Here is a 22,399-nt window from a genome sequence, read left to right on the forward strand (position 1 = left end):
ACGGTTGATTAAGTCTGTGTAATTTATGATTTAGTGCTCGAGTCAGTTTCTCTTGCTTGGCCAGTCTGAACATTGAGCGTGCAAGTAAGTGCATTGGATAACTTACCGTACTTAGTGCTGAATATGCTTTCCACTTGCCTCCGAAGCTGGAGGATCATTTCACCTATGTCCTCAGCGATATTTCCTGTCAGGAAAAATGAAAATGAAGAGAAATGTTTAAGTGGGTTTTATTCAGAGCTGAAAGAAAGAACACGATTAGTGAATGTGTCTGAAACAGTCTGAATCAACAATGGGTCCTGAAAGTGAAAACAGTTTAACTAAGCTAATGAGGCATTTACACTGAACAAAAATATAAACACATGACTGAGAATATCTGTTGGTCAGATACCTTTTTTTTAAGTAGGAGCGTAGATCAAAAAACCAGTCAGTATTTGGTGTGACCACCATTATCCTCATGCAGCGTGACACATTTCCTTCACATAGAGTTGTTCAGGCTGTTGATTGTGGCCTGTGGAACACGCTATCATACACGTCGGTACAAAGCATCCCAAACATGCTCAATGGATGACATGTCTAGGGCATCCCGGGTGGCGCAGTGGTCTGCTTGCTGCGCCACCAGAGTCTCTGGGTTCGCGCCCAGGCTCTGTCGCAGCCGGCCGCGACCGGGAGGTCCGTGGGGCGACGCACAATTGGCATAGCGTCGTCTGGGTTAGGGAGGGTTTGGCCGGTAGGGATATCCTTGTCTCATCGCGCTCCAGCGACTCCTGTGGCGGGCCGGGCGCAGTGCGCGCTAACCAAGGGGGCCAGGTACACGGTGTTTCCTCCGACACATTGGTGCTGCTGGCTTCCGGGTTGGAGGCGCGCTGTGTTAAGAAGCAGTGCGGCTTGGTTGGGTTGTGCTTCGGAGGACGCATGGCTTTCGACCTTCGTCTCTCCCGAGCCGGTACGGGAGTTGTAGCGATGAGACAAGATAGTAATTACTAGCGATTGGATACCACGAAAATTGGGGAGAAAATGGGATAAAAAAAATAAAAAATGGATGACATGTCTGGTGAGTATGCAGGCCATGGAAGAACTGGGACATTTTCTGCTTTCAGGAATTGTGTACAGATACTGGCGACATGGGGCCGTGCATTATCATGATGAAACATGAGGTGATGGCAGTGGAACAATAGGCCTCAGGATCTCGTCACGGTATCTCTGTGCATTCAAATTGCCATTGACAAAATGCAATTGTGTTCGTTGTCCGTAGCTTATGTCTGCCCATACCATAACCCAACTGCCACCATGGGGCACTCTGTTCACAATGTTGACATCAGCAAACAACTCGCCCACACAACACCATACACGCTGTCTGCCATCTGCCCGGTATCTTTGAAACCAGGATTCAGTGTGAAGAGCATACTTTACCAGTGTGCCAGTGCCATCGAATGTGAGCATTTGCCCAATTAAGTTGGTTAAGACCCTGGTGAGTACGACAAGCACGCATATGAGCTTCCCTGAGACGGTTTCTGACAGTTTGTGCAGAAATTCTTCCGTATTGCAAACCCAGTTTCATCAGCTGTCCGAGTGGCTGGACTCAGATGATCCTGCAGGTGAAGAAGCCGGATGTGGAGATCCTGGTTTGGCGTGGTTACACTTGGTCTGCGGTTGTGAGGCCGGTTGGATGTACTGCCAAATACTCTAAAACAAGGTTGGAGGTGGCTTATGGTAGAGAAATTAACATTAAATTCTCTGGCAAAAGCTCTGGTGGACCTTCCTTCAGTCAGCATGCCAATTGCACGCTCCTTCAAAACTTGAGATATCTGTGGCATTGTGTTGCTGTTTTGGATTATGCTGTTTAATCAGCTTCTTGTAATGCCACACCTGTCAGGTAGATGAATTATCTTTACAAAGGACAAATGCTCACTAACAGGGATGTAAACAAATTTGTGCACAACATTTTAGAGAAATAAGCTTTTGGTGTGCATGGAACATTTCTGGGATCTTTTATTTCAGCTAGAGGTCTACCGATTATGATTTTTCAACGCCGATACCGATTATTGGAGGACCAAAAAAGCCGATACCGATTAATCGGCAGATTTTTATATATATATATATATATATATTTGTAATAATGACAATTACAACAATACTGAATGAACACTTATTTTACCTTAATATAATACATCAATAAAATCAATTTAGTCTCAAATAAATAATGAAACATGTTCAATTTGGTTTAAATAATGCAAAAACAAAGTGTTGGAGAAGAAAGTAAAAGTGCAATATGTGCCATGTAAAAAAGCTAACGTTTAAGTTCCTTGCTCAGAACATATGAAAGCTGGTGGTTCCTTTTAACATGAGTCTTCAATATTCCCAGGTAAGAGGTTTTAGGTTGTAGTTATTATAGGAATTATAGGATTATTTCTCTCTATACCATTTGAATTTCATATACCTTTGACTATTGGATGTTCTTATAGGCACTTTAGTATTGCCAGTGTAACAGTATAGCTTCCGTCCCTCTCCTCGCCCCTATCTGGGCTCGAACCAGGGACACATCGACAACAGCCACACTCGAAGCATCGTTACCCATCGCTCCAGAAAAGCAGAGCAGAGCAAGGGGAACAACTACCACAAGGTCTCAGAGCGAGTGACGTCACCGATCGAAACGCTATTAGCACGCAGCCCGCTAACTAGCTAGCCATTTCACATCGGTTACACCAGCCTAATCTCGGGAGTTGATAGGCTTGAAGTCATAAACAGCTCAATGCTTGAAGCACAGCAAAGAGCTGCTGGTAAATGCACAAAAGTGCTGTTTGAATGAATGGTTACGAGCCTGCTGCTGCCTACCACCGCTCAGTCAGACTGCTCTATCAAATATCAAATTATAGACTTAATTATAACATAATAACACACAGAAATACGAGCCTTAGGTCATTAATATGGTCAAATCCGGAAACTATCATTTCGAAAACAAAACGTTTATTCTTTCAGTGAAATACGGAATCGTTCCGTATTTTATCTAACGGGTGGCATCCCTAAGTCTAAATATTGCTGTTACTTTGCACAACCTTCAATGTTATGTCATAATTATGTATGTTTCTGGCAAATTAATTATGGTCTTTGTTAGGAAGAAATGGTCTTCACACAGTTCGCAACGAGCCAGGCGGCCCAAACTACTGCATATACCCTGACACTGCTTGCACGGAACGCAAGGGAAGTGACACAATTTCCCTAGTTAAAAGAAATTCATGTTAGCAGGCAATATTAACTAAATATACAGGTTGAAAAATATATACTTGTGTATTGATTTTAAAGAAAGGCATTGATGTTTATGGTTAGGTACACATTGGTGCAACGACAGTGCTTTTTTCGCGAATGCGCTTGTTAAATCATCACCCGTTTGGCGAAGTAGGCTGTGATTCGATGAGAAATTAACAGGCACCGCATCGATTATATGAAACGCAGGACAAGCTAGATAAACTAGTAATAGCATCAACCATGTGTAGTTAACTAGTGATTATGTTAAGATTCATTGTTTTTTATAAGATAAGTTGAATGCTAGCTAGCAACTTACCTAGGCTTCTTGCTGCACTCGCGTAACAGGTAGTCAACCTGCCATGCAGTCTCCTCGTGGAGTGTAATGTAATCGGCCACAATCGGTGTCCAAAAAATTAACGATTGTTATGAAAACTTGAAATCGGCCCTAATTAAATCGGCCATTCCGATTAATCGGTCAACCTCTAATTTCAGCTCATGAAACATGGGACCAACACTTTACATGTTGTGTTTATATCTTTGTTCAGTATATAAATTATATTAATCAAGAATTTATGTAACAATCACATCACACCTTTTAAAAATCAATAATTTGAAATGGAGGTTAGGCTGTGTCTATTGTAAGCCTACAGTGAATCCAACAGATAGGTCTTAGGGAGAGGTTGTCAATCCTACTGTACCTTCAGATGATCTTCTGAGGCCTTGCAAAGCTGGTTTAGGTGACAGTGCTTCAGTTTAAAGGAAGAGGGCAAAGAGGTGAGTAGGGTTGACAAGTTTCAAAGGTTTCACATAACTAATTTCGGTTCAGGCGAGCCAAGAAATACTGTTTTGAATGAGACAAAGCCCAAACTACAGTAGAACCTCAAAGAATTACGGACTGACCGATCAACCAAACCGGCAATATCAAACCGGGAGGACATGTATTAAATGCAAAAACAGCACACTTCTTTAGGCTACAGACAAATGTAAATGTTGCTTATGTGCTAAAATATATCTACAGTATCTGGCTAAATATTAGAAAACACATGTAAATACGCAATCAATATTTTCTCAATGGCTTTAAGTGAATTTCAAAGTTCCGAACATTTCAGTTTTTCTGAATGACCACTATTTCCAAGCTGTTCATGTCTCTGAGGTCATATGGTAGCTTATTTGAGTAAAAAAAAAAGAGTAATACCAACAGCCAAAGTATGACTTCACATGTGCCATGGTGATAGGATGTTATCTGTATCTCTGTCTACATGACAATTGTTCACATTCATTGTGTCTCTCCATTGATAATAGCTGAAAGATAACTTACATATCTTTCAAAATACTGCAGAAAAAATAGCATGATATTTAAATAAACACTGAAATCTAGTGTCTATTTTCTGCACTTACCCGCCCACGACTTCTTCCTTCATGATCAATGATGAAAAAGAAAACTTTAACAAAACATGAAAGCAACCAAAATAAAACAAACAAAATGTCTAAGGATCTAGACTAGAGGTTAATGTGGACACTTGAGTACCATTCTTTTTCTTTCCTCTTCTCTACAAATCTTCAAATATTGAATAACTGGGTTTTAAATCTAGCCTGGTCCCAGATCTGTTTGTTTTTGACAATGAGTGACAAGGAGTTGACATGATAGCACAAACAGACTGGCACTCAGGCTAGTATATCTCTACAGCTATAGCACAACTTAGAATTGAGGTTAAGAAAGAGAGTGGTCCTTTGTAGCTTAGTTGGTGGTAGAGCATGGTGCTTGTAACGCCAGGGTAGTGGGTTCGATTCCCGGGACCACCCATATGTAAAATGTATGCATGCATGACTCTAAGTTGCTTCGGATAAAAGGCATATATTATTATTATCGCATGTAGTGTACTCAAGTGTTCTTAGTTACCTCGTGCTACTAAACTACAATAAGGACTTGGGGAAGGGTGACTACGGTAAGGGACAAAATTATCTCAGACTACTAAACTGGGTGTTCAGGTGTCTTAAAGGGACTCTAGACAAATCACAGGACTGGTAGAGATAGGGAGCATGAGAAACAGGCTAATTCTATACAGGGTTGGGCTGCAAGGGCTGGGGTTGAGACGAGAAGTTGTGTATGGTGAATATACTATTCAACCAAACCTGAGACAGAGAGTCCAGATTTAAAACATACTCACAAACTGGACAAAATAAACCCAGGTTTGGTAAAGGCTCCAATTTAAAAAATAAATACATTGAGGGTTGCTATTGCAGTGTTCTTACAAATAACCTTTAGACTAGAAAACTGAAACTGCTCTGGATGTCTTGCAAAATGGTGTCATATGTTCCAATCCCAGTAAACAGATTCGATGGTGACCAATCTTTCTTTAAGTATGTTTTGTGGGAAAACAGGCTTGACTGTGAAATCTGTGTTTAATCTGAGGTATTGCTTATGGAGACCAGCTCAAATATGCACAATCCATCAGATTCTAATGACACAAAAATGACACATCCAATGATGAAAGCCAATTAATATATACCATCAAAAATAGGATTAAAAATTATAAATCAAACTGATGGAAAGTGTCCAGAGCAGGCAGCCTATTACTTACTTGGTGTGCTACAGGTTTGGCAGAGACTCTGTGGGTGGGAGGTGGGGCGTAAGGGGTGGTACAGGGTACTAGTGACTCTGGGTGGAGTACGAAGTGTGAAAGGGGGGCAAGGAGACAGGGAGATGGGAGTATCTGTGAAAAGTGGTTTCATACGTGTACTGGTAACCTAGCTCCCTAACAGAGGGAGAGAGCTTGTTGGCAGTGGTGGACCCAGGGTGGCGCCGGGCCTGGGCAGTCCTGATGCAACCGTGAGGTGGAGGGGACTGGGACGGAAGGCGGGGCTGCAGTTACCTGCGTGGGTCTCCAGGTAGTGGCAAGAAGCAACCTGGGCTGGGGTGGCCACCACCACCACTGCTGCTGCTGCTGCAGCCGGGTCAGCATGAGACTCATTCGGCTCCTCCACTGAAACACTGGCATCTGGGGGAGGAGAAACAACACATTGTTACGGTACTGGGTATCTTAGGGACAGACAGCACGTTGTTAGGCTACTAGGTATCAAGACAGAGTCACGTGAAGGAGGAGAGAAAGTACCAGCCTGGTCCCAGATCTATTTGTGCTCTTGCCAACTCCACTGCTGTCATTGTTTAAGACTGGGCCAAACATGTTTAAGACTGGGTTATGGTAAAATGCTAGAGTACTGGGCACAGGGGCAGGGTAAGAGAAAGCAACTGTAGAGACAAATTCGAGGAGTGGTGAGAATATAGGGTCAGGCAGGCTACAGAGTAGACCTCAGGTAATTAGCAGGTAAGGGGAGAGGGGAACAGCCTCACAATGCAAGGGGAACTATTAGAGGTCATTGTAAAGAGGAAATAACATGTGTCAGGATCACAGCAGGTGCATGCATAAATGCACACACGTCCTAGCCCACACAGTCAAATCAAGAGGTGTTGGATTCCTGCTAGCATGTCGCATCTACTGCCTCTCAAAACACGTTTAAATATTTCCAAGATTCACGACTCCCCATATTTGATCTGGTTTAACAGCTAAAGCTATTTCAAATGTAATATAATGACAGAGGTGCACCACTTACCTGGTACAGTCACCTGGATGATTTCCCCATCTGGGGGCTCCGTTTTAATCTTTTTCAAGGGAATACAATCTCCCGAAGGCCCTAAAAGAGTAAGAGTAAAAACAGTTAATATGGCAAGGCGGCATCCCATATGGAACCCTATTCGCTACAGTGCACTACTTTTGATCAGGGCCCATTGCGCTCTAGTCAAAGGTAGTGTACTATATAGGGAATAGGGTGTCATTTGGGACATAACCAGATCTTCCTCCCAGAAAGTGCCATTTGAAATGCATCTATAAAATCCAATGTCACACATTCTGAGAGGAAGATCTGTTCAGTTTCAGACGGTCTAAGTTTTTAATTTGCAATTCCCAAGGGGTTACAGAGTGGATATGGAACGTGGAACGTATTTCTTGATGTTAGACTACCATAAAAAGGAGTGCCAACCTCAGAGTTCACGTCTTGGGTTCGCATTACAGTATTACTATAGTAGGCCATAGCATTGCCTTGTCACTTACCTGCTTCAAAGTCAGCCAATGGACTCACACAAGAGCTTGTAGATCTAAAAAGAAAAACAAATCCTTTGAATGCACAACTTCGAATTATGACATTGAAATGAACTGGCATAGATAAATTGTGGTTATTGTGGTACATCAGGCTATGGCCTTCCATTACAAGTGATGGACACGCAGCATTTACTGAAAGGATCTATCAAAATGGGTTGTTTGTATTGTCTTCTGATCTAATTGTCTTTTATATCTCTGGATGCAGATTGGGTAAGACAGGTGCGGAACAGATTTCTCTGATGATTTCAAATAACATCTTGTGTCACTACATTACTGACTGAGGCCTAGCCGTTGCATACATACCTGCTGCTGTGAGGATTGGTGACCAGCTCCAGTGCAGCCAACGGGACCCGGAGGTTGTCAGGGAAACCGTCCTCGGAGGTGGAGCCTATGTCATGCTTGCCCTCTTCCTTGGCCACCTTACCAGCAGCTTTGTGACACAACATAACAGAATCAATCAGATCAATCAATCAGATTATCCATGATGCACAGCAAGCTATTACAACTAAACATACACAATATCAAAAGAAAAACAAGGACATGGCATTGCTAAATGGCATACTAATGGCTTCTTTGGATAGATATCAACAATGCAAGATGAAAATACTCATTATAATCTGGGTGGTTCGAGCCCTGAATGCTTATTGGCTGAGAGCCGTGGTATATCAGACCGTATACCACAGGTATGACCAGAAATGACTTTTTACTGTTCTAATTATGTTGGTAACCAGTTTATAATAACGCACCTATGGGGTTTGTGGTATATGGCCAATATACCACGGCTAACGGCTGTATCCAGGCACTCCAGAAATGCGTTGTGCGAAAGAACAGCCCTTAGCTGTGGTATATTGGCCATATACCACACCCCCCCCGTGCCGAATTGCTGAAGTCTTACCTGTGAAAATCCTTTCGTCAAACATTCTGGAATGAGAACAGAGATGGTCGTTATTGTTAATCAATGTGATTATTGACATTGGTCACAGTCAAGTAGAAAGGGCCCCTGTAGTAAACTGTTGGTGAACAACAGTGGGCATGTCAACAGGGGAACAAGATCAAACAGACATCTCTACACGGTCTGCAGGGTTCATGTCTGGGCCATCTTGAATAAACAACAATAACAACAACGCATATCAACAACAACACCAGGAGTGTATGACTCTTAGATAAAAATCGAATCTTCAATCTGCTGGAATTATATTAACATTAATGACCATGTCGCCTTATGCATGAGCCATGCGCTGATGGCGGTGTTGACCCAAACTAAGCCTGTCGCCCCAATCTAAATGTATTTCATCACATGGGTTCAACAACAGCGAGACATTGGCTCAATATGCCAGAGAGCAGGGGGCACCATACTGTGTGGTTCATGCGGTGGTTACCAGTAAGTGGGGCATTGTCTATTGGAGGGCAGGGAATTTAACCAACAGATGGCCTGGGTTGACACTTCTCCCTTCGTTGATTCAATTTTCCAAATTGGACATTTAAGATAAATGACAGATGCTGTACTAGCTCTTGTAGTTCATAAATCAGTGGTTCTCCTCAAACAGGGTTATTTTCATTAGGGCATGTTTCTTACTAGACAGCTGCAGTAGTAGTAGTTCTTCCCTGTTTCACGCCGTTTTTTTCATTTAGTGCCTTATCCCGAAACCCTGGTATGATGCGTTATGCAGCCCTGATATGGGTCCCCTATACACTACAGTGTAATCTCTTATTTCTGGAGGAAAGAATGAGAGACTTTCCCAGTATAATCTCAGATGGATCTCAGATCGTCTTTACCTTTTGACTACAAAGCGGACCCCATGGCGCTCCTCCAGGATGCGTTTGAGTTTGGGCACTCCGTAGGTGCAGGGCCTCTTGAAGGGGATGTTGTCTGGGATGCCGATGATCTCCACGGCCTCTGGGTCACAGGCTATCTTCCGGTACGGTACTGGAACCATGTGGTCCAGGCCCAGGGCCTCCGCTGAAAATACAGGGGTTGTCAGAAATCATTGACGGACATCAATCATGAGACCCTACAATACTGTCTTAATAAGTATGTAATGAATGGATCAATTAATGGATGGATGGGTGGGTGTGGATAGATTAATAAGCAGTCATGACAGCTGAAAACAGACTAAAGACAATCATTCTATAGTAAAGAAATTACATGAAAAAAAGGGTTGAGAAAATGACCAATTGTATAAGGGACATTTTCCCAGAGAATCTCCATTGGACGTGCTTTTTGGACGAGGACTAACCTTAATATGGGTCTGGGAAACAGGAAAGTTTTAAAACGCTAAACGTTTTTAATCAGCTAATGCCCTACAATAGGAAACCATGCTGAGAAAGAGTGGTTGACCATCTCACCATAGCGACTGTTGAACAGGATCTGCACACATTCTCTCAGTGTGTTTATGTCCTCAGTCTCTCGAATGAACGAGTCCCATTTTTCTGTTGAGCGCAAAACAGAATAACGTAAACATACAAATGGGGGGAAAAATGGGAGGGAAAAAAAGAAAGTTCTTCCATTTGTATGTCTACTTTCCACATGTATACTAACAGGTTTTTTTTCTAGATCAAAATAGGGCTTAGGTGTTGGGCATCAGGGTTGGTTTGGGTCAATTCCAATTTTAATTTACAATTAAATTATTTAATTCACTCATGAAGTGGAGGATTTATGTTGAATTCCATTCGAATTTCAACAATCTTAAAGTTATAGAATTTAATTGGAATTAGACTTTTTGTATTGGAATTAAATTTGAATTGTAAAAAATGTATTCTTTGGAATTCAATTGGAATTCAATATTTGCATATTTCCAAGTTAATGGAATTAATGCACTTAGTATCACAAACTGTCTGCATGATTTGTTTTAGGTCATTTCAACTTGTATTCCTATATTTCAAGTATAGCTAGGGTGTCTAAATAGTGACATGATCAGCCTGACCACCTAAGGAAATTGCATTTGAATTTGTGGAATTGTTGGGTATAATATTAAATTGTGATTTTCATTTTTGTCATTTACCTAACATTGGAATGGAATTTACAGGGAAAGGGAATTGAATTCGAATTGCATTTGTGGAATTAACCCCAACCCTGGTGGCCATGTCAGGGTGCAATATGCCCGTGGGTGTGGCGCAGGGCTGAATTCCCTATTCACAATTAGGTATAGAGTATGACAGTAAGAGTCATAACACCCATAAAACCTAATGCTCAAACAGGGAAATGGTTCCAATCACTTTTTACACCATTAATTTTTCCCATAGGGGATTTTAGAAACACTTAAAATAAGGGCTGTGTTTTGTGCAGGCTTACCCCAGCGTGACGTTTTGATACCCGTGTAAATCTCTCTAGAACAAGGTGAAATGGACTGTCGTCCTTTGGTCTGGTCTCCAAGTTGGAGATTTTTGGTTCCAACCGCTGTGTCTTTGTGAGACGCGGTGTGGGTGAACGGATGATCTCCGCATGTGTATTTCCCACCGTAAAGCATGGAGGAGGTGGTGTTATGGTTTGGGGGTGCTTTGCTGGTGACACTGATTTATTTAGAATTCAAGGCACGCTTAACCAGCATGGCTACCACATCGTTCTGCAGCGATACGCCATCCCATCTTGTTTGGGCTGAGTGGGACTATCATTTGTTTTTCAACAGGACAATGACCCAACACACCTCCCGGCTATGTTAGGGCTATTTTACCAAGAAGGAGAGTGATGGAGTGCTGCATCAGATGACCTAGCCTCCACAATCCCCCGACCTCAACCAAATTAAGATGGTTTGGGATGAGTGGGACCGCAGAATGAAGGAAAAGCAGCCAACAAGTGCTCAGCATATGTGGGAACTCCTTATAGACTGTTCCAGCATTCCAGGTGAAGCTGGTTGAGAGAATGCCAACAGTGTACAAAGCTGTCATCAAGGCAAAGGGTGGCTATTTGAAGAATCTCAAATATAAAATATATTTTGATTTGTTTCACACTTTTTTGGTTACTACAAAAATGAAATAGTAATAATTTCTCCATCATGTCAGACAACATGACAGTATTGCATTATTTGCTCTGCTCTGAAGCATATGGGAATGCAGCATTTGAATTGTGGCCTTACAAAGGAGAGGAGTCTATAACGTGGGGTAAAATCCATTGGTTGATTGATATGATTGTTGACATACCCCTCCCCTTTAATGAACTGCATTGTGGGATTCAGAGGAAAAAATTGCCAATAAGTGAGCTGACAAGTAATTCTCTTAGACTGAGTCTGTACCCAGAACTAGAGTATATGCATTGTCTGGCAGGGGGGTGAGGTGAGCTGCCTAAAGACTGAACCCTGTTCCACATTAATGAGCTGAGCCAAACTGAGCCAAGCTGTACCGGTTACACAACCACCATAGTTGCTGGAACCATGAACAATGTGAATGGAAAATATCCGACCCGGCATAGATGGTTTGGGTCAAAACGATAGTGTGAGAAGGGTATGAGTTTGTGGCCTACAGGTGTGTGTCTATCTGTGTCCAGTTCCAGTTCAAGCCTACCTGACTTCTCATGAACTATGGAAAACAGGAGGCGCTTGGAGACGTGGATGCTGGGAGGACTCTGGCCCAACTCCCCTTGGAGTCCTATCCACTCAACTGAACAGACAAAATGGTAGAAACTAAACATTGATAAACATCATACTGATGCTTTCAGAGTCGAGCAAATCTTGAAAAATCTAAATCCCATAATCAAAACAGATTCTCTATCAAATAAGTTATGTGAAATGACAGCCAGTAGTACAACCACTCACATAAATGACAGGGAGAATAGTAACCACTCTCCTGCCAAATGAATAAAATCACAGACAATAATTAATGCATAAACAAGTGACTCAAAAAGGTGAGGGGCTTTTAAGAAGTAACCTGGATATCCATCAACTGCTACCTCAGTAACAGTTTGTTCCTGTGGGGTCACATATCTCTTACCATTGTCGGAACTGTCCTTGGCGGCCGTCCCTTTCTCTGCCCCCGCCACCCAGGCCCCCAGGCGGTCTTTACCCAGGTTGAAGAGGGATGTGGGCTTGAGGTCCAGCTTGCCGTCGGGGTGTGGCTGGGAGGACATGGGCATGCCATACAGGAAGCTGGAGAGCATGGAGTTGCTGGCTGAGACTGAAGCGTTGGACACTTCCTGGGCGGTGGCGGCAGGCTTGGAGGCCGGGCCATGGTTAGCTAGGCTCTTGGTGGCGCCCGAGAAGGAGTTGTGGTTTCTGATGTCGCCGGCGCTTGACTTAGCCTCCCGCGAGGGCTCTGCTGTTGTTCTATAAACAGATGAAGAAGGAAACAGGAGAAGATAAAGCTGTGTGTCCACGTGAAACCTAATTATGACACACCAATAGCAACTTGTCACAATGTGCCTTATTCTTGGCAGAGAAATCCTCCAGTTACTTTCTGTTGTTCAAAAGTAATCTAGAATCAGGTCTCCTCCTATCATCTAACCATGAATTCAACAACAAGACCAGCCCTGTATCAATCCTAATTATGCTGCTACACTTATGCCATTTATGCACAGGAACAAGTCACGTAAGGGATTATACAGTTGAAGTCGGAAGTTTACATACACCTTAGCCAAAAACATTTAAACTCAGTTTTTCACAATTCCTGTCACGCCCTGGCCATAGGGAGGCTTTTATTCTCTATTTTGGTTAGGCCAGGGTGTGACTAGGGTGGGCATTCTAGTTTCTTTATTTCTATGTTTTCTGTTTCTATGTTTTGGCCGAGTATGGTTCTCAATCAGGGACAGCTGTCTATCGTTGTCTCTGATTGGGAATCATACTTAGGCAGCCTGTTTTTCCACCTTAGTTGTGGGTAGTTGTCTGTGTTAGTGGCCTGTATAGCCCTAGTCAGCGTCACGTTCGTTGTTTCTTGTTGGCGACTTTCATTATAAAAAGAAATGTACGCTCACCACGCTGCACCTTGGTCCAGTCATTTCCAACCTGACGACGTTCGTGACAATGCCTAACATTTAATCCTAGTAAAGATTCCGTCTTAGGGTCAGTTAGGATCTGCACTTTATTAGTGGAACCAGTTAGGTTCTCACCACAAATGTTCTATAGGATTGAGGTCAGGGCTTTGTGATGGCCACTCCAATACCTTGACTTTGTTGTCCTTAAGCCATTTTGCCACAACTTTGGAAGTATGCTTGGGGTCATTGTCCATTTGGAAGACCCATTTGCGACCATGCTTTAACTTCCTGACTGATGTCTTGAAATGTTGCTTCAATATATCCACATCATTTTCCTTCCTCATTATGCCATCTATTTTGTGAAGTGCACCAGTCCATCCTGCAGCAAAGCACCCCCACAACATGATGCTGCCACCCCCGTGCTACACAATTGAGATCGTGTTCTTCGGCTTGCAAGCATCACCCTTTTTACTCCAAACATAACGATTGTCATTATGGCCAAACAGTTCTATTTTTGTTTCATCAGACCAGAGGATATTTCTCCAAAAAGTATGATCTTTGTCCCCATGTGCAGTTGCAAACCGTAGTCTGGCTTTTGTATGGCGGTTTTGGAGCAGTGGCTTCTTCCTTGCTGAGCGGCCTTTCAGGTTATGTCGATATAGGACTCGTTTTTACTGTGGATATAGATACTTTTGTACCTTTTTCCTCCAGCATCTTCACAGGGTCCTTTGCTGTTGTTCTGGGATTGATTTGCACTTTTCGCACCAAAGTACGTTCATCTCTAGGAGACAGAATGCGTCTCCTTCCTGAGTGGTATGACGGGTGCGTGGTCCCATGGTGTTTATACTTGTGTACTATTGTTTGTACAGATGAACGTGGTATCTTCAGGCGTTTGGAAATTGCTCCCAACTTGTGGAGGTCTACAATTTCTTTTCTGAGGTCTTGGCTGATTTCTTTTCATTTTCCCATGAGGTCAAGCAAAGAGGCACTGAGTTTGAAGGTAGGCCTTGAAATACATCCACAGGTAAACCTCCAATTGACTCAAATTATGTCAATTAGCCTATCAGAAGCTTCTAAAGCCATGACATAATTTTCTGGAATTTTCCAAGCTGTTTAAAGGCACAGTCAACTTAGTGTATGTAAACGTATGACCCACTGGAATTGTGATACAGTGAATTATAAGTGAAACAATCTGTCTGTAAACAATTGTTGGAAAAATTACTTGTGTCATGCACAAAGTAGATGTCCTAACCGACTTGCCAAAACTATAGTTTGTTAACAAGAAATATGTGGAGTGGATGAAAAACTAGTTTTAATGACTCCAACCTAAGTGTACGTAAACTTCCGACTTCAACTGTATGTACGTTATGATGTACTGTATGGAGTCAGGTCACCTTTTGACAGTGAAGTGGATGCGGTTGCTCTGCTCAAGGATCTTCATTAAGGTCTTGGTGTCGTACTCGGCAGGTTTCCTCAGGGCGATCCCCTCAGGCAGGCCGTGGGCCACCACAGAGCTGGGGTCCTTCAGGATCCACTCATAAGGCACAGGGACCAGGCTACTCTTTCCAACGGCCTCGCCTGGAAAATCATCACATACATACAGCATCAAATGACTAATGAAGGTAGAAATGAGAAAAGGACATGTCAAATGATTGTTTGACACGTAGACACTGTAAAAATCAACATTCAATCACATCTGAAATTTGATTTCAGTTATGAGAAGGTTGAAATTATAACGTTAAATGAGAAATTAGAAAGAATTCAAATGGCGCAGACCTATACAAATGATATTTGTTTGATGCTGTATTTTGAAGCCCTTACTGTAAAGCACACTGAATACTTCTTCCACCATTTTCCTCAAGACAAAGATGTTAGAGTGGGCGTCTGTTGAGGCCCTCTGTTTGCCGTGCCCGCCCTCTTTGCCAAGCTTGCCTGATTCATTTTCCTGGACATTGACATGGGCATTCACTGTGGTCAGCCTTTGTAGACAGGGCATCTCTGAAAGAGTCAAGCATGAGAAACTGAGGGGATTATATTTCTACTTTTCACCCTGTAAGTTTCACTCAAGGAAGGTCTATTCTGGATCTCACTTGCTTTAGAAGAAGTAATGCTCTGGATAAGAGCATCTGCTGAATTACAAAAAATGTCAAACTAAAGATCATCTTATTTATTTCATTCCAAACCTTAATAGACTCAGATAAGAAATGTTCAGCTCCAAGACAACAGCAGGATCTGTGAGCAAAATATAGTTGCATTTTGATCCAAGTGAAAAATCTAACCTAATTGTTAATCTGATTCAGCTTTTTTTGCCCACTACACAGGGAAGCACTCACTGCAAAACTTGTGGAAGTCTGTTTGTATTTCCCTCCGCGAGTTGAGGAAGACTCTTCCCTTCTCTGTTCCCACGGTGATCACGCTGTCCTCGTGCACGGTGACGCAAGCCACCTCGGCGTTGAGCTTTGACATGGCTGTGCACTGGAACACAGGTTAAAGACAAGGTCATAGGTAATCCACCTAATGGTCAGTTAATAAAGACAAAGATTTGCTATGGCTACTGTGAAGCTCAGGGTACACTTATCCATTAAACATTTAGCCTATCATCCTATACAGATTGGTTGTTTAGCAGCAAAACCGTTGAGTGCACAACTATGGGGCAAAACAGACTGGTCTGGCTTAGATTGTTGACAACATGTAAACTATTTTTAGTCTCCAATGTTTATTGAAAACATAAATAAATGTGCGAGTCGAAAAAAGTTAAATTAGCATGGTACAAGCTGAATTAATTGGAAAAGGCTGTGAAAATAAAAAGCCCGGTACAGACTCAGCGCTCCATTAACATTTCAGAGATACGCTTGTTTTGGTGAGAAATCTTCAAAAAAATAACAGGAATTTCACATTAATATGAAATGCTCATACTAAAATATCTCAAAATTGATTGCCATCTTACCTATATTGTTTTATGTCCTGCGGATTCGAGAAGAAAGATGACGAGTTCAACAGGAAAGTCAGCCTTTCAGGTAGCCAGTAGCCTTATTTCTTACACAGAATCCAGCCTAGCTGACGCAATGCAATTTTCCGAAATTTTGACCAAATTCTTTGTATGGCCTCCATTCATTTAAGTCACCCTAATTCTGGTCATCCTACAAGGGTAAAAACTCCAGTTTTACCTATTGGTCAAAATATTGAAGAACAAGCTAAAACTAGCTGAAATGAGCCATCTACGATTCCCCACATTGCAGCTTCTTGTCATTGTTGCTAGCTATCTGGCCATTCAGAATCACAACAACACAAAGAATTCTGCCGCATTGAAGCATGCAAATCGTTTTTGTGACGTTGTCAGCTAACCCATCTATTCAATTACTCTTCTTCCGGCTTCCTCAGTGGTTCACTTCACAATGTTTTCTAAGGTCAAATTGTTTTTGTAAAGAGTCATCGAAATAAGACTGACTAATCAATCTTTCATATGGTTTTCCGTGGTCAGATGAATAATGTGTGTGTGTGTGTGTGTGTGTGTGTGAGACTGGTCGTACCACTGAGTCCAACGCAGACACTAGGCTGGTGAGGATCTCCTGTCTGGCTGACACCTGTGGGACCCGCAGCTCAGCCCGGGAGTTAGATCTTATCCCATCACATCCTGACTTCCTCATCTGCTCCATTCCTCCACTTAGGGGACACAAAACAGAGAGCAAAGTTGAGTAATCAAGAAGATGAACCGAAACGGTCATTTGTGTGTGTCTGTGTAAATTCAATAAATGTTTTGGTGTCTCATCTGCATTCCACCAGTCACTTCTGGGAGTAGGGTGAAGTTGTCCCTGACATTGATCTTGGGTCAGTTTTGCATTCTCCCCACTGATGGTTAAGGTAAAGATTGGGGAGGGGAAACTTCACCCAGGAGCTTGGTCTGAGTATGACAACAAGGAGGATGTGTATACGTGGTCAAAGTAAATTGGTTATGCTTGATAGACAAAAGCATGTCCTGCCATTTAAGATAGCTAAAGCCTACAAATGAATGAGCAGTAACCAAATGCACATGCCATTGATCTGGAGGGAATAAGGTGTCACTCTGCCATTCATTGCTTCAATAACACAACAAGTAACCCATTTTGTTTGATTCTGACAACATGGTCAGGCTGCATTTTGAATTGTGATGAAACATGGCAGTTGGAGGGGGGAAGGGTTGTTGTTGGGTTGGAGGGGGGAGGTTTCTTCTCATTAAGAGGCTTTAAAAGTGACGGTAATACCCTGCATGTTATGCTAATGCCCAAATCCGTCACACACGTGAAAGTACCTAATTACGATAAGCCTTTGTCAGCCAATTAAAGCTAGCTCAGATTATTTATTTGAATCCCTTCATCCTTAACTTGCTCTCCTTAGACGGTACTCTTGACAAAGAAATTATGTCCACCCCCCCCCCCATTGGGCCTAATTTCAATGTCATTTGGAAATGGATGGCCGAGTAGGAGCGAACTCGTAATTAGCCTATTTGCAGGGGACTAACCTAACATTTTCATCACAAACATGTCAGCTGGCCACTAAACACTCCGTGTCAAGACAAAGTCAAGGAAAGATAGGGTAAATAAAAGAGGGCGGGAAAGAGTGGGGCATAAAAATAATAAAATCGCAATCCTAATTCAAGGCCCTGCGTTCTCATGGCAACTGCAATCCGTCTCCTTGGAAACTAATCTCGAGGCATTTGAACAATGCAGCTCTGGCCTTTAATCTCTTCAGACACTGGGAGCCATTATCCTAGCCTCAGGGCAGCCCCAAACCACAGACTCAACACTGGGGGAGGACATAGAGAGAGAGACAGCCTCAGCTGCACCGATATGCCTGTCTGAAATCGGCATCCCCTGAGCCCACAGCAAACATGAACCCCCTCAAAAATAGATGGTCTCTTTCACTCGTTATCTTTAAGGCAAAAGAGGCACGAAAAATGAGAGAAGTGTGCACCGTCATTTTGTTCGCAGCCAGAGAAAACCACCGCCAGTGAACTCAAAGGATGACTTTTGTGGCTGGCAGAGTTTAAACTACTTCAAATGCAATGTCACTCAGTCACAAGCACAAATGTCAAAACAAAGAGCATAGACAATGACAAAAGCCACTGATGTTGAGATTGAAAAATGCAAATGAACGAATATGGTTCCAGTTCCAATTTAGCTACTGGAAGTCAACACAAATAACCTATTTGTGTACTACTCCTTTCACAGAACAGCGCCAACTGGCTCTAACCAGAATAGAAAGAGTGGGAGACCCCGGTGCACAACTGAGCAAGAGGACAAGTACATTGGAGGGTCTAGTTTGAGAAACAGACGCCTCACAAGTCCTCAACTGGCAGCTTCATTAAATAGTACCCGCAAAACACCAGTCTCAATGTCAACAGCGAAGAGGCGACTCCGGGGTGCTGGGGTGCTGGACATTAACAATGTCTGCACTGTATTTCTGATCAATTTGATGTTATTTTAATTGTCATTTTTTTTGCTTTTCTTTAAAAAACAAGGACATTTCTAAGTACCCCAAACTTTTGAACGGTAGTGTGTGTGTGTGTGTGTGTGTATATATATATATATATATATATATAAACTCAGCAAAAAAAGAAATGTCCTCTCAATGTCAACTGCGTTTATTTTAAGCAAACTTAATATGTGCAAATATTTGTATGAACATAACAAGATTCAACAACTGAGATATAAACTGAACAAGTTCCACAGACATGTGACTAAAGAAATGAAATAATGTGTCTCTGAACAACGGGGGGGGGTCAAAAACAAAAGTAACAGTCAGTATCTGGTGTGGCCACCAGCTGCATTAAGTACTGCAGTGCATCTCCTCATGGACTGCACCAGATTTTCCAGTTCTTGCTGTGAGATGTTACCCCACTCTTCCACCAAGGCACCTGCAAGTTCCCAGACATTTCTGGGGGGAATGACCCTTGCCCTCACACTCCGATCCAACAGGTACCAGATGTACTCAATGGGATTGAGATCCGGGCTCTTCGCTGGCCATGGCAGAACACTGACATTCCCGTCTTGCAGGAAATCATGCACAGAACGAGCAGTATGGCTGGTGGCATTGTCATGCTGGAGGGTCATGTCAGGATGAGCCTGTAGGAAGGGTACCACATGAGGGAGGCGGATGTCCCTCATGTGGTCAACGCTGTAACGCACAGCGTTGAGATTGCCTGCAATGACAACAAGCTCAGTCCGATGATGCTGTGACACACCGTCCCAGACCATGACAGACCGTCCACCTCCAAATCGACCCCGCTCCAGAGTACAGGCCTCGGTGTAACGCTCATTCCTCCGACGAAAACCGCGAATCCGACAATCACCACTGGTGAGACAAAACCGCGACTCGTCAGTGAAGAACACTTTTTGCCAGTCAGGTCTGGTCCAGCGACGGTGGGTTTGTGCCCATAGGCGGTGATGTCTGGTGAGGACCTGCCTTACAACAGGCCTACAAGCCCTCAGTCCAGCCTATCTCAGCCTATTGCAGACAGTCTGAGCACTGATGGAGGGATTGTGCGTTCCTGGTGTAACTCAGGCAGTTATTGTTGCCATCCTGTACCTGTCCCGCAGGTGTGATGTTCGTATGTACCGATCCTGTGCAGGTGTTGTTACACGTGGACTGCCACTGCGAGGACGATCAGCTGTCCGTCCTGTCTCCTTGTAGCGCTGTCTTAGGCATCTCACAGTACGGACATTGCAATTTATTGGCCTGGCCACTAAATCCTCATGCCTCCTTGTAGCATGCCTAAGGCACGTTCACGCAGATGAGCAGGGACCCTGGGCATCATTATTTTAGTGTTTTTCAGAGTCAGTAGAAAGGCCTCTTTAGTGTCCTAAGATTTCATAACTGTGACCTTAATTGCCTACTGTCTGTAAGCTGTTAGTGTCTTAACGAGCGTTCCACAGGTGCATGTTCATTAATTGTTTATTGTTCATTGAACAAGCTTGGGAAACAGTGTTTAAACCCTTTACAATGAAGATCTGTGAAGTTATTTGGATTTTTACGAATTATCTTTGAAAGACAGGGTCCTGAAAAAGGGACATTTCATTTTTTGCTGAGTTTATATATATACACACACACACACACACACACACATACACACACACACAAAAACATTGCAAACTTTGACTACTGGCAAGGTTAAAACAAATATATTAAACTGGTTGCAATATTAGCTTATCTCTCTACTTACGGCCAGTAATTTCAGACTGTAGGCTAAACATAGACCTAAAATGCAATGATACCAACAGGCTACAGTACTTAAAATGTGTTGCCTGTTCCTTAATTGTAAGATGAACTAGCCTAGACCTAAGAAACAAAAGGAACAGTATGGCTACACTTCAGAACACTTCCCTGGTATGTGAGTACACCCTGATCTTAAAATGATACAACTCTGCTCTGGCTGCCATGCTTAAATGCTCCAGCTAATGACATCCTAAATCCTAACCAATTTGAGTCTCCCCTGAGGAAGCCGGCACTGTTATTTTCTTCATGCCATGCAAACCTCTCCAGGCTGCAGGGGGCAGAGCTTATCCTTTACTTGTTGAATAATTGCCCAAGCAGTATTTAGCCAGAGATATTAGGCTATAATGTTCTCAGAAGAAGGGGTATCGTGGTCTTCTGAGCAAATTTTGCACCAAGAGGCTTGTGGTATTCGCTGCCATTGATACACAATACTTTGCTAATACCCCTTAAAAAGCCATTTTGGTCACAGACATTTTGAAGACCACAACTGCATCTACAGTCGTGGCCAAAAGTTTTGAGAATGACACAAATATTTATTTCCACAAAGTTTGCTGCTTCAGTGTCTTTAGATATTTTTGTCAGATGTTACTATGGAATACTGAAGTATGATTACAAGCATTTCATAAGTGTCAAAGGCTTTTATTGACAATTACATGAAGTTGATGCAAAGAGTCAATATTTGCAGTGTTGACCCTTCTTTTTCAAGACCTCTGCAATCCGCCCTGGCATGCTGTCAATAAACTTCTGGGCCACATCCTGACTGATGGCAGCCCATTCTTGCATAATCAATGCTTGGAGTTTGTCAGAACTTGTGGGGTTTTGTTTGTCCACCCGCCTCTTGAGGATTGCCCACAAGTTCTCAATGGGATTAAGGTCTGGGGAGTTTCCTGGCCATGGACCCAAAATATCGATGTTTTGTTCCCCGAGCCACTTAGTTATCACTTTTGACTTATGGCAAGGTGCTCCATCATGCTGGAAAAGGCATTGTTTGTCACAACTGTTCCTGGATGGTTGGGAGAAGTTGCTCTCGGACGATGTGTTGGTACCATTCTTTATTCATTCTTAGGCAAAATTGTGGGTGAGCCCACTCCCTTGGCTGAGATGCAACCACACACAGGAATGGTCTCAGGATGCTTTACTGTTGGCATGACACAGGACTGATGCTAGTGCTCACCTTGTCTTCTCCGGACAAGCTTTTTTCCGGATGCCCCAAACAATCAGAAAGGGGATTCATCAGAGAAAATGACTTTACCCCAGTACTCAGCAGTCCAATCCCTGTACCTTTTGCAGAATATCAGTCTGTCCCTGATGTTTCTCCTGGAGAGAAGTGGGTTCTTTGCTGCCCTTCTTGACACCAGGCCATCCTCCAAAAGTCTTTGCCTCACTGTGCATGCAGATGCACTCACACCTGCCTGCTAGCATTCCTGAGCAAGCTCTGTACTGGTGGTGCCCCGATCCCACAGCTGAATCAACTTTAGGAGACGGTCCTTGCGCTTGCTAGACTTTCTTGGGCGCCCTGAAGCCTTCTTCAAAACAATTGAACCGCTGTTGATTTAGGTGCAATCTTAATGGCAGCAATATCCTTGCCTGTGAAGCCCTTTCTGTGCAAAGCAATGATGATGGCACGTGTTTCCTTCCAGGTAACCATGGTTGACAGAGGAAGAACAATGATTCCAAGCACCACCCTCCTTTTGAAGCTTCCAGTCTGTTATTCAAACTCAATCAGCATGACAGAGTGATCTCCAGCCTTGTCCTCGTCAACACTCCCACCTGTGTTAACGAGATAATCACTGACATGATGTCAGCTGGTCCTTTTGTGGCAGGGTTGAAATGCAGTGGAAATGTTTTT

General features: G+C 43.0%; 1 protein-coding gene across 3 annotated transcripts in view; it reads right to left on the minus strand.

Annotated features, from left to right (window-relative positions):
* Positions 1-22,399, minus strand: part of gtf2ird1 (GTF2I repeat domain containing 1) — a 43,923-nt gene that overhangs the window by 16,044 nt on the left and 5,480 nt on the right. Inside the window, exons 2-16 of one of the 3 annotated variants that reach the window (XM_071339299.1) lie at positions 16,830-16,962; positions 15,633-15,774; positions 15,121-15,297; positions 14,694-14,877; positions 12,324-12,655; positions 11,898-11,993; positions 9,747-9,830; positions 9,177-9,360; positions 8,296-8,321; positions 7,704-7,830; positions 7,353-7,396; positions 6,856-6,936; positions 6,117-6,242; positions 3,942-3,989; positions 107-184 (exon numbers count right to left, since the gene is read on the minus strand). In XM_071339299.1, coding sequence (XP_071195400.1) covers positions 107-184; positions 3,942-3,989; positions 6,117-6,242; positions 6,856-6,936; positions 7,353-7,396; positions 7,704-7,830; positions 8,296-8,321; positions 9,177-9,360; positions 9,747-9,830; positions 11,898-11,993; positions 12,324-12,655; positions 14,694-14,877; positions 15,121-15,297; positions 15,633-15,774; positions 16,830-16,955 — 1,855 coding nt within the window. In that variant the 5' untranslated portion in view covers positions 16,956-16,962. Of the gene's footprint in view, positions 1-106; positions 185-3,941; positions 3,990-6,116; positions 6,243-6,855; positions 6,937-7,352; positions 7,397-7,703; positions 7,831-8,295; positions 8,322-9,176; positions 9,361-9,746; positions 9,831-11,897; positions 11,994-12,323; positions 12,656-14,693; positions 14,878-15,120; positions 15,321-15,632; positions 15,775-16,829; positions 16,963-22,399 lie in introns of those variants that run through there. The other 2 variants (XM_071339300.1, XM_071339301.1) reach the window with 2 other exon arrangements.

This window comes from Salvelinus alpinus, chromosome 13 (assembly GCF_045679555.1).
Source record: "Salvelinus alpinus chromosome 13, SLU_Salpinus.1, whole genome shotgun sequence".
Taxonomy (NCBI): domain Eukaryota; kingdom Metazoa; phylum Chordata; class Actinopteri; order Salmoniformes; family Salmonidae; genus Salvelinus; species Salvelinus alpinus.